Here is an 11,577-nt window from a genome sequence, read left to right as displayed (position 1 = left end):
ACGCATTTATTTTCAATGTAATCCTTTTGGACATGGAAGGACTATAATGAGATGGAAAAAAAAAAATGAAACTATTAAGATGAAAATATGTGGGAGTTGGGAAATGTAATTTGTAATTTAACTCTCTTTTTTTGGCCTTGTAATTTTTTTTTTTTAATAAGACAAAAATGTCATTGATTTAAATTAGAAAAAAATTAGAACACGTTATAAAAAACAAAAACTCTATTCAATTCAAGTAACAGAGGGCTTAACACCCTAAGCATATGTTTTGCTAATAAAGGCGTCAATTGATCCCTAGACTCATTTGAATGTGATAGAGACGATATACCCTAAACTACTAAAGTAATAAAAGAAGGTGATGAAGAGTAAGAATAACTTTTTGGCCTTGTGATTAAAGCAACTAAAAGAAATGTGACATTTTAGCCTTGTGATTAAATTAACTATAAGAGATGTGATACAGTGATAGTAATCAAAATGGGTAGGTGGATCTATGGATGATTTATAAATCTTTTTGGGTAAATTACATTTTATCCTTATGATTTGGCTATATCATAATTTAGTTTGACCACAACATTCTTACCCTTGTGGTGACTATTCGTAAAATTTGTTTCATTTAACGCTCTGTTTGTATCGACGTAAAAAATTTTCAAATGTAAAATATTTTACATGTAAAAAATTTTACGTGTAAACATTTTTAGGAAAAAATTTTCAAGGGTTTGGATTGATCTCAATACTAGAAAATGCAAATACAAACCAACAACTACAAACTCAATCACCACAATCACCACTAGCCACCTAAATCACAAATCAGAGAGAAGAAATCAATAAAAGCCAACCAGCCATCACAGCCCGCCCAACCACCACTACCCACAAACCCACCTAGCCACCCACCGCAACCCTTAAGCCATCCCAGAAACCCAGATCGTGAAGGAACAAAAAACCCACTCACTCTTAGCGATTCCAAATCAGAGATCTTAACAGTGGCGTTTGTAGCTTTAAAAACTAGATCCAACCAACGAGCAATGGAGTAGTGGTGATAAGGCTCACCTCGGGCCTCTCACGGCGACTTCTCCAAAACAAACCGAAATCTGATGGTGGTGCCACCAGAATGGAGGTGAAGGGCAGCGAAGGGTGCTGGTGGAGTGGAGGCAGAGAGTGGCCGGTAGGTGTTGTTACTGGTTTGGGCTAGTGTGAGAGAGGATGAGTAAAGTATGAGAAAGGGAGAGAGAGTCAGGTGTGAGGCTGTGAGATTTTTGTAAAATATTTTATACTTGCTTTTTGGTAAAATATTTTACAAGTTTTTACCCACAAAGTTTTAGTCAAAGGAAAATATTTTACTACTTTGACTATATTTTACATACAATCAAACGCTTGAAAATAGGAAAATATTTTACGGAAAATATTTTACATCAAAACAAACAGAGCGTAAAATATATTTTTTTTGGTCCCCTGGTAGCTTATGAACTTTTAAAACAACAAATAGGCGTTATTACATTTTTAGCCCTTATGTTTTGGGAGTATTTTTAATTTGGTTTTCGAGTTTTTAAAGCTTCATTTTTGTCCTCAAATTATAAAATTTGCTATTACTTTGGCCCTCAATTGAGGCAATGGCATGGCTGTGACCAAAATGACAAAAAATTCATAAATCTAAGGACCAAAAATAAAATTATAAAAAATTGATGACCAAATTAAAAACATGACCAAAATATAGGGACAAAAAAAAAAAAGTAATCTCCTAAAAAAAAAAAAAATCCAACTTCCTCTTGTTACCCTTAACAATGTGAGACAAAACGAACCCTTTAAAGGAGAACACGTAAGTTCGGATGAATTATGGCAAGATAGGCCAAAGAAAGGTAACAAGTCTTGCCTCTGCTAAGGCCATAATGATGTCTACGAAAAGTCTTAGATGAATTAGTTGCCACGTGGCATTTTCTAAATATTTTGAGGTAGTTGCCACATCTGCTTGCTCTATCTCTCTCTCTTTGAGAAAATCCATGCATCCAATGCCATGAATTATACACAAAAGGATAAGGAAACACAATCACTCTCACACAACGTAGAGCTCTAAAATGAGCTTCCAAATTCCCAAAGCTCTGCCTCTGCCTCCTCTCTCCCACTCTGCCTGCAAAATTCCCTCTCTCTTCATTACTTCTAGACTCAAACCATCCCATAATGCCAAGCCCAAAAAGGTGCACTTTCTTTGCTACTATTTGTAATCATTTTTTTCCTATCATGTTGAATTTTTATTCAGTGATTCTGTATATATATATGTATGGATTTCACAGCCCCTTATGTTCAATATCAGACTCTTGCATGTATCACCCAGAAGCCACTTCACGAGTTCTTTCTAAAGAAATCAACTTTAGCAATTCAAGTTGGAGCAATTTTGGCCACTGTAAGACACCAATTAATCCTTACACGTTTTACATTTTTTTTCTTGAGCTGAAATATTAATGATAAATTAATAATCATCATGACAGGTTGATCAGCCAGCTTTGGCTGTAACTGGAGTGAACTACGTGGAAGATCCTATTACAGTTTTGATACAATTAGGAATTGTGGCCTTCTTTTACTTCCTTATCATACCTGTAAGTAAATGTTAACATTTTATATCATCCTTACCCCAATCATTTTGTATTTGACCATGGAGATTTATAATATTGTTATTATATTTTGGTGAATTGCAGCCGATCATCATGAATTGGCTTAGGATAAGATGGTACAAAAGAAATCTATTGGAGATGTATTTTCAGTTTATGTTTGTCTTCATATTCTTTCCAGGGTAAGACGTTCTTTTTCACAAGATTTCTGGTACAATATTAATCCATGATGATTATCCCAAATTTTAGTGCTAGGCCATGTTCACTTGTTGCACCTAACTTTCATTGCACTGAAAACGTAGATTATTAAAGCATTCAATTCAATTGGCACTCTATACCTTGTTAGATACATAAAATGTGAAGTAGACACTTTCTATTTCATAGGAGTTGGATAGGAACCTGTTTCCCCCAACAAACCAATGTAGAAGTGCTTTATTAATGTCATGTAATAACCCTGCAAATTAAGAATTCCTAACTGTATCGCACAGTGAAATTGTAGTATCAAATTTGCTCTATTAGTCTTGCATCTCACCTGAATCAATAACTAGATTAATATGTATTTTCATATGTTTCATTAATTCAGTACTTTTTTTCCTCCCTGTTGTGCAGCATACTCCTTTGGGCACCCTTTTTGAACTTCAGAAAATTCCCACGGGATCCATCTATGAAGTATCCTTGGTCTACACCACAGGATCCTTCAAAAATCAAAAATGACTACTTGAAGTACCCATTTGCCAAACCTGAGGACTATACAGTAGATTGAAGAAGCATTGCTTGCTTCTAACATATAACAAATCAGTAGGTGGAATTGTTGGAACTTTCTCTAATAGTGAGGAGTTGTTTTGTGTGATCCACACAATGGAGATAGATGCAATTGAAAGTGCAATGTTTTTAATGTAGAAAAAGTTATAAACTTATAATCCATGGCCCAAGATTCCAAGCAGCCTTCTATGTGAAATATAGATTTTTGCAATTGCCATGATTGTGTTGAATGAAATTTAGTTGCAGAGAGGACACATGAGATACAAATTTTAGCGCTAATCCAAATCATTTTCATAACCTAGGATGAAAGGTTCTCCATATTGCGATTTTGATAACAATGGCGATTAGCCCACAGCCACAGTTGTCTTTTGTGGTTACTACTTTGGGGTTTTAAATTTTAAATAAAGGGTTTGGACTACTGATTTTTGAGCTTTGGACTTTATGGTATGATTTTTAAGGTTGTGCTTTGAGGTTTTATAGTTGGTATTTTGGGTTCAAAGTAAAACGATTGGGGTTTTCAGGGTTGATTTTTTAGCTTTGGCTAGTGAGGAATGAGCTGTGGGGCGCCATTTGTGGTCGGGTTTATGATCAAAACTAGAGTTATTAGTTTTCAGGTGTGAGCTTTGGACAGATTAAGTCCCCATTTATTGCGCAGAAAATGGTAGCCCAACCGGCCAACCCTATATTTGGATTAGAGGAGAAGGCAATATTTGCCTACCACCCATTCTCATAGTTGGATTAGAGGAGATGATTCATCCAAAAATAAATAAAGAGGATTAGAGGAGATGCTAGTATATCCATTCTCGTAGAGTCTTCTCTCCCTCTATTCCAAGCATACCTAATGTTACAAAACCATCTCAACTACAGTCCCATACAAGAAAAAAAATGTTTTCCTTTATCTTCTTTTGGCAATCTAGACCAGAAAAGAATGGAGAATCATGATGGTGCAAAACTTCCTCAAAATGCACCATTAAATGATTCAACTCATGTAAGCCCCATTTTAACAGGTTGGTGTCTTGCTATGAATATGTACGTCAGGGAAATATATTTCTTCAACATAAAAAATTCAGTTATAAAATTATATGTAAGCATTAACAGTAAACAGTATTTGCTTTCCATCAACTTTCTCCCCTCACAAGGGATCTAAGCAAGGATGGGCTCTACAGTACCTTCTATGTAAAGCAAATGCCTCTGCTGCATTTCCCTTTTTTTTTTTGGCTCACAGCATTTCATATAATTAACAAGATCTTCGGAAAAAGCCAGGTACATATTACCACAACCAATGCAGATAAATATGAAGATTTAACATTAAACTTAAACAACAGAAAAGGAAAGAACAATATGTAATCAAAATTTCATCTGAATTTAAACATAATTATCTAAAAATACATGTGTATCTATCTCTTTAAATTTTGGTGGTACTCTCAAATCTCAATGTTAGAGGTAAATAACTTAAAAAGGTTCTAAAGAATTTTTTTTTTTTTTTTTTTTTTTAAAAAAAAAAAAAAAGAAAAAGGAAGAAAATCAAATCCATCCTAATGGCCCGGACCAAATCAGACCATCAAGCAGTATTGCCCAGGCCCTTCAACTACTTCTAGTTCAGTATTAAATTGGGACTTGGGAACTATTCATTCTCAGCCACTTTATTACAGGGCAAATTGGATTACTTTGCCCTTGCCGAATATCAAAAAAACAAGGTACCGCGTATCATAAGAACAAATGGATGGTTTTCACCACTGGTTGGTATGGCATATAATCTTGCTCAGAAAGATTGTAGAGAACTGAAAACTACAGAGAGTTTCTTCCAATCCAGAGTCTCCATGTTTGGGGACATGTAAGCAGCACCCATAGCCAAGGCAATGACAACAAAGGCCACACTTTTAACACACCCATAGCCACGTGATGCCTTTCCCAATATTGCCTTACAATACTTGTCTGCATCCTTGAAGCGTGCAAGGTGAGCAGCATCTGCCCCACTAGCCAATGCTTTCTCATTCTAAAGCAATCAAAAAGTATAAATGAGCCTATTTATGTTTTACTTCAAAATAATTACACAGATAATCTAATGCTTCAGTAGGATAATTAAATAACAGAAGCAGCAGCAACAATAATAATAGAAGATTACCTTGTTCCTAAAGTTCTTAAGAGTTTCCCGCAGAGGGTCAAGAGGAGACAGTTTCACAGAATGCTCTTTCCAGTCCTCAGAAAGTTTTCTCAAAACAGCAACACTTGCTTCTAGATTGTCCTCATAAACCATGTCCTATTTAAATGCAATGTAAAATTACTAAATTAGAAGACTAGTTAATCTACAATTTCAAATTCCGAAACAATAGATAAGAATAAGATTCCATCTTCTTAAAAAACACGAATTTATGATATTTAGATGGAGTAGCTCACCCACTGCCTGAAACAATCAGCATGTTGGGTCAAGCACCAAATGAAAACACCAGTTGCTTCTTTGGATAATTCAGGAATGCCTGTGACAAACAGCCAACTATAAGCCCATCTTTAAAACCTACCATTTTCCCCTATTAATACAAGTATCAAAGAAACTAATGAAAAGGCAGTCATCTCTAGTTTACATACTTTCTCCTGCTGCTTTGACAGCAAAACTCAGAATCTGCTGTGGGACTTGTTTCATTGTTTTGCTTCCAGGGGTGCCGGCAAGAGCCACCTCTTTTAAGGTGGGATATATGGCCTCAAACCTTTCAGTAGCCTACATGAAACACATATTCAAATGAATGTTGAACAATTAATCTACAATACATCTATCCTCAGATACTGCAATTTCCCCAAGAGTACCCACCTTTACTCTAGCTGAAGATGCAGGGAAGGTAACTCGCATAAGTATCTCAAACGCAGAAGGTGGCATCAACCTCTCACCCTTCCTAACCGCACCATTTACAAGAATATGGCGAGCTTTTGGGGCAGACATAATTCTGATACCAAATAAACAAAGATTATTAAAAAACACAAAGCAGGAACGATTAAAAAAATACACACGCCTGCACACACATATACACAATTACAAAACTGTTCATGCTTTCATACCTCTCCACCAGCTGCAAAACCAGGTCCCTTGACTGAGGATTACTGCTTTTGCCAGTGACCACAGGCAAGAGGTTGTGTGCCCATGCATGCAGCCCTACAGCCAGGTCTCCTTGACAGGCCTACAACAAAAATTGTGAGATCTGGCATGAGAAGCATAATCAAAGAAAAAAGAAAGAGATCGTAATCTTGGTCGCGAGGGATCCTTAGTTGCACTCATGATATATTGTTATTGACTCACCTGCACTATCATCCATACGATAACTGGAAGCTTATCTTGTCCTTGATACTTGGAATCCTCCCTCAACGTCGGCAAGAAATTAACTAATACATCAGGTTTCCTTCGTAAAACCATTGCTACAACTACAAACATTGCTACCTGTGATTATAATACGTAAATTAAACATCAATGCAGGACAAGGTGATGATCACAGGAAGCTAGCAAAGAAGTTAGGAAAGATAAAAGAAGTTGAGGGCCACCTGTCACACATACAAAGAAATTGCATACGTTATAGACCCAACAACATTCTAATGAAGGTTACATATATAGATAATTTCTCCAATATGAAAAGATATCAACAATATATGAAAATGAAACTTTTGTGTCTCTATCAAAAAAGATAAATGAAAGAAATAAGCCAATGGGCAATGAACCAATGAACATTAATGGCATACCAGTTATACATGTAAACAGCAATATCCACCAAAAGCAAAGACAAGCATAAGACATACTCAACAGCCCATTCAAGTTACCTGTGATTTGGATGATACATGTGGCACACCCTTTTTAGAGCCCTTGGCACCAGCTTGTTGGCTTACTAAGTCAGTAAAAATGCTGTCTAGAGACCATGATAAAAAGGAACCAAATGCCTCGGGAGAACATTTGTTGATCCAGTCAGCCGATGTCTTATAAACAGCTTCAGAAATATAAGAAAGAGGAATCTGTTGAAAAGCATACACATTAATTAGGTCCCATACATTACAAAGACAAAAAAGAAAAAATGTGATAAACCAACATGCATGAAATATGAATGCTTAGTTTGTTACTCTATTGAAATTACGTTATGAAGACATGAACGACATGGATTGCATGATGAGCCCATGATGGAAAAGGAGGGGGGGTGGAGAGAAGAAATGAAAAACAAACAAAATTTTTTTTGAACAGGAGCTACAATGATAGGCATGAAGCTGATAAAAAATCCAAAATTTGGAGTAATTAAGGCAAGTTGCTCCATTAATGACGACAACAATGAGTGTAAAAAGTATTTCATACTCAATTTTAAGAAAACAAAATGACAAGCTTGCACCCAGCCTCTATATGTGATCTACTTAGCTTTCACATGTGTCATGAATTGACATATATATATATATATATAGAGAGAGAGAGAGAGAGAGAGAGAGAGAGAGAGAAATGGGGCCAATAATATTTTAGTGAATAAGATATGGACCATATGGTATATGGTTCTTTTTTTTTTAATAAGCAACTGAAATTCATTAAAAATAGGCACAAAATAAAGTGCTGTCCTAGTAGATGGGCTGTATACAAAAGAATAGCAAAGAGAAGCAAAAAGGAACAAAGAGAGAAAAACTTAAAGCTGATAAGTAAGTTATCTAAAAAGTCCATGAACGTGGAAAATTATAGAGATTAAAAGTCAACTTGTATAAATTCTTGAGAAAGAGAAGCTTCAGATATGGCAGAGGAAACTCCTTTCCCTCAAAAGTACAACAATTCCGCTCTTTCCAAATACAACACGTGAGGCATGAAGGGGCTGCCATCCAAACTTCCCCACTCCTAAGATTGCCTAGCTTCCCGTCTCAAGAAGCCGACATGGCAGTTACTGAACTGGCATTACCCAAGTGACACGAAACAGACATAACAGTTTGTCCCACAGCTCCCTAGCAATAGGACAACAAATAAGAAGAAAATCCACCAACTCCCCATTAGACTTACACGTACAACACTAACCCACAACTATAATTGCCCTTTTCTCTCAAATTATCCGTTTTCAATATTTTCCCTAATGCTGCAGTCAAAAAAGCAACTCAGGTGGAGTTCTAACAAAAATGTTCCAAGAAAAGGGGTAACTCTCACACTTCCAAATCTCAGCACTTATAACCCTTTAACTTGTACTGTCAACATCACAAACCCATATTTCTTCAACAACATAGATTTAGTTGCCTTAACTGTCAGTTTATTCCTAGCCATAATATAATCAGTATAATATTAAAATAGGAATATATTTTTTACTGCCAATGTAACTTTAAAACTTGCAAGTGACTCACCCATGAAGAATCTTTGAGTTAACCATGACAGTAAATAAAATTAATTGAAAATAACATCTTTCATAGAGAAACGTGGATTTTTATTTAGTACAAATAGGAACCTAAACACTAAAATGAGAAGGATCAAAGCAAGACAATAGGACATATAAAGACACTAGAAACAGTATTAAAGCACATCAGTTACCTTTGTCTACTTCTCAAAGTTGGTCAACAGTTAAACATTAGATTATTGGCCTTACACACGCATCAATTCTTATCTATGACATATGCAGGAGAAACCCCTAGCTAAGAAAAAAAAAATCCAGTCACCAATGAGCCGTAGCTCAAATCACACCTCCTCCCTTGTAAGAGCAATGTGGAGTGTGAGGTCATAGGTTTAAGACCTACTAGGTATGTTTGTAAATATATAAATAAACAGCTCAAATCAAGGCAGTCCAAGAATTCCAAAAAGATAAAGAACCAAACTTTGCGTGTAAAAACCTAACTTACCGCCCGTTTAGTACAGCTTATTTTTTCAGCTTTTTGGAAATGGGAAGTTTGAAGAAGGTGTACCTTTAAAAAGGTGAGATTTTAAAAAGCTTTATTTTGAAAGGTACAGTTTCAAAATAGGATACAAAACAGGTACAGTGTCCAGGCCAACAGACAAACTTTTTTAATTGATTCAGATGTTAGGTGTAAAAGCCATGTCATGAAAAACATAGAAAAAGGTAAGCCCACAATTAGAGCAGCTGAGCAATGCAGCTTCTTTGGCAACCTGTAATATCATCACCTTTACCATCTTTTTTTTTGATAGTGTAATTGCTTTATTGAAGAAAAAACATTTCATGTTCACGATGATGAACACAAAGGGTCAAGAAAATTTACACAGCAAAGCTAAGAGTCATGGTCCTCACGGAACTCTAAAACAGAGGTACAACGAGTAAAGGCCCAAACCCCAGACAACTCAAACAGGGTACAATTGTACAAATCAATAATGATTTCAACTTTTGAACGAATCTCTCTACATTCTAAAATATGCGAGAATTGCGCACCTTTACCATCTTGTTCACCAATCACCATACCATCTTCCAGATCCCACCATGACACTATCAGACTAGCGCAAATTTGTAAAACAATTTGCATTCCAAATTATGAAATTTATATTAAGCCACAAATTTGTCAAACAATTTACATTCAAAATTTACTAAATTTATATTGAGCCAACCCTTAGTTACCTAACAGAAGTATCTAAATGTTCATCCAAATGTGCTTCCATAACAATTTAAGTTGTGCAAACTATATCATTTTGCAACCACAATCTATACAATGCCACAACCTATAGATCCATATATGAAATTGCATTTTACTCACATCAGCGAATTTCGCCACGGTGGACTCCCTGAACATCTTCACCCATGGAAACTGAGCCGCGGTCACAGCCGAAAACGCTCGGCCGAAATAGTCCGCAAATCGCATCAGCTGTATTTCATGCTGTCCCTCATACGATTCCTATCCCCAGAAACAAACAGATCAAACCAAATCCCTCTCTCACTACACATTCACATGCTTAAGGAATAATTTAAAAAAAAAAAGTATAAACTTTGAAATTGAAAAGCTCATACTCACCGATATATTGACGAGAAAAGCCGAGAGATCATCGGCGTCGATCTTCGCGGCCGCATCGGAGACCGAAACCTTTGGCTTCTTCGGCTTCTTCGGCTTCACTTTCTTGGCCTCCTCAGCCTTCCCATTCTCCACCACGCGCTCGTTCTCCTCATCGCTGCTATCGAACTCGTTCTTCGATCTGACCGGAGCGTCGAAATCGGCATCCACAGCAACGGCGGATCTCTGCGCCTCGAGAATTTGGAGGCGGCGGATCGCCGATTGCTGCTCCAGAGACCGGAAAACGTTGTCGGCGCCGGGAACAGCTCCGTTGGAAACGATTCTGTTGGAGGCGGAATCGGAAGAATTTGGCTTGGCTTTCCTCTGACGCTTCGCGTACGTGACCTTTTGCCAGCCATGGTCATTGCCGGTGGTAACTTCGTTGGTATTGGATTCGAAAGCTCCGTGATTGTCTTCCATGGCTGCCTTCGATTTTTTTTTTTTTTTGGTGCTTGTTTATTTAGTAATATTTGTTAATATATATATATATATATATATATCTCTCTCTCTCTCTCTCTCTCTCTCTTACTAAATTGGGGTTTTTTTTTTTTTGGGAGAGAAAATCTGAGAGAAAAAGAGAGAAAGAAAAGGAAGCTTTTTTATCATTCACTCACACTCACTGGTCTTTTGGGTCTGAAAATAAATAGGTGGAATCAAAGCGAATTTAAAGGCGTTGACTTACTCATTTTTTACCCCTGTTTACGTACGGATTTACAGGAGTGCCATGCCTTGGACCGGTTCGAAATCGAAATGATTCCTGTAAATTCAATTCACCACGTGCATTTCCAACTTCCGAAACGTTTTGTTTTGTTTTTTTTTATCTTTTTGTTTGTTTGTTGATAAAAACAGAAACTACGAGCCGAACTAGTTTTACATTTCAAAGTTGCGAGTCCAACAACTATTGGAATAAAAGATACGGCTGCGATTTTATTTTTGTTTTTGGGATAGAAAACGATTTATTTATTTATTTATTATTAATGTAAAATTAAAATTATAGATCCTCGATTACATGGCAAACGAGAGATGATGAGATTTCTTCCATCTATAATATACACATTCTGTGGCACAAGTTTGACCCAACAAATTCTAAAAAATGAAAAAAGTTTGACCCAACGACTTTGCTTTAAAATGGGCTGGCATATATTATATTTATTTATTATTTATCAGCATACACTAATAAGAAGTAGGGCTGTCCAAGCAACTCAGAGACTCGACCAAATTGACTGGATCTGACCCATCACGG

General features: G+C 36.4%; 2 protein-coding genes across 2 annotated transcripts; one reads left to right on the top strand and one right to left on the bottom strand.

The window, feature by feature from the left end:
• The first annotated feature begins 2,010 nt into the window (after positions 1 to 2,010).
• Positions 2,011 to 3,609, top strand: LOC115979423 (NAD(P)H-quinone oxidoreductase subunit L, chloroplastic). The gene is made up of 5 exons (XM_031101456.1): positions 2,011 to 2,189; positions 2,306 to 2,395; positions 2,481 to 2,588; positions 2,688 to 2,782; positions 3,210 to 3,609. Exons 1-5 carry the CDS (start codon positions 2,070 to 2,072, stop codon positions 3,361 to 3,363), a joined length of 567 nt encoding a protein of 188 aa, XP_030957316.1. The 5' UTR covers positions 2,011 to 2,069; the 3' UTR covers positions 3,364 to 3,609.
• A 1,095-nt stretch (positions 3,610 to 4,704) lies between these two features.
• Positions 4,705 to 10,910, bottom strand: LOC115981689. Its single transcript, XM_031103998.1, has 10 exons — positions 10,299 to 10,910; positions 10,044 to 10,181; positions 7,164 to 7,352; positions 6,652 to 6,789; positions 6,414 to 6,532; positions 6,169 to 6,301; positions 5,949 to 6,078; positions 5,760 to 5,839; positions 5,488 to 5,622; positions 4,705 to 5,358 (listed from the first exon to the last, which is right to left on the bottom strand). Exons 1-10 carry the CDS (start codon positions 10,752 to 10,754, stop codon positions 5,125 to 5,127), a joined length of 1,752 nt encoding a protein of 583 aa, XP_030959858.1. The 5' UTR covers positions 10,755 to 10,910; the 3' UTR covers positions 4,705 to 5,124.
• Positions 10,911 to 11,577: the final 667 nt, after the last annotated feature.

The sequence above is a fragment of the Quercus lobata genome, chromosome 3 (assembly GCF_001633185.2).
Source record: "Quercus lobata isolate SW786 chromosome 3, ValleyOak3.0 Primary Assembly, whole genome shotgun sequence".
NCBI classification, from domain to species: domain Eukaryota; kingdom Viridiplantae; phylum Streptophyta; class Magnoliopsida; order Fagales; family Fagaceae; genus Quercus; species Quercus lobata.
The sequence above is the reverse complement of the archived record's forward strand: the minus strand, read 5'-3'. Positions and strand labels throughout refer to the sequence as shown.

What these genes read in the sequence shown, in the direction of transcription:
- LOC115979423 (XM_031101456.1), top strand. Translation starts at nt 2,070, where the DNA reads ATGAGCTTCCAAATTCCCAAAGCTCTGCCTCTGCCTCCTCTCTCCCAC. An exon ending in ATAATGCCAAGCCCAAAAAG is followed by an intron (nt 2,190 to 2,305) that starts GTGCACTTTCTT and finishes GTTCAATATCAG; the next exon opens with ACTCTTGCATGTATCACCCA. An exon ending in GTCTTCATATTCTTTCCAGG is followed by an intron (nt 2,783 to 3,209) that starts GTAAGACGTTCT and finishes CCTGTTGTGCAG; the next exon opens with CATACTCCTTTGGGCACCCT.
- LOC115981689 (XM_031103998.1), bottom strand. Translation starts at nt 10,754, where the DNA reads ATGGAAGACAATCACGGAGCTTTCGAATCCAATACCAACGAAGTTACC. An exon ending in GTTTTGCAGCTGGTGGAGAG is followed by an intron (nt 6,302 to 6,413) that starts GTATGAAAGCAT and finishes ATTTGGTATCAG; the next exon opens with AATTATGTCTGCCCCAAAAG. An exon ending in CTGATTGTTTCAGGCAGTGG is followed by an intron (nt 5,623 to 5,759) that starts GTGAGCTACTCC and finishes GCATTTAAATAG; the next exon opens with GACATGGTTTATGAGGACAA.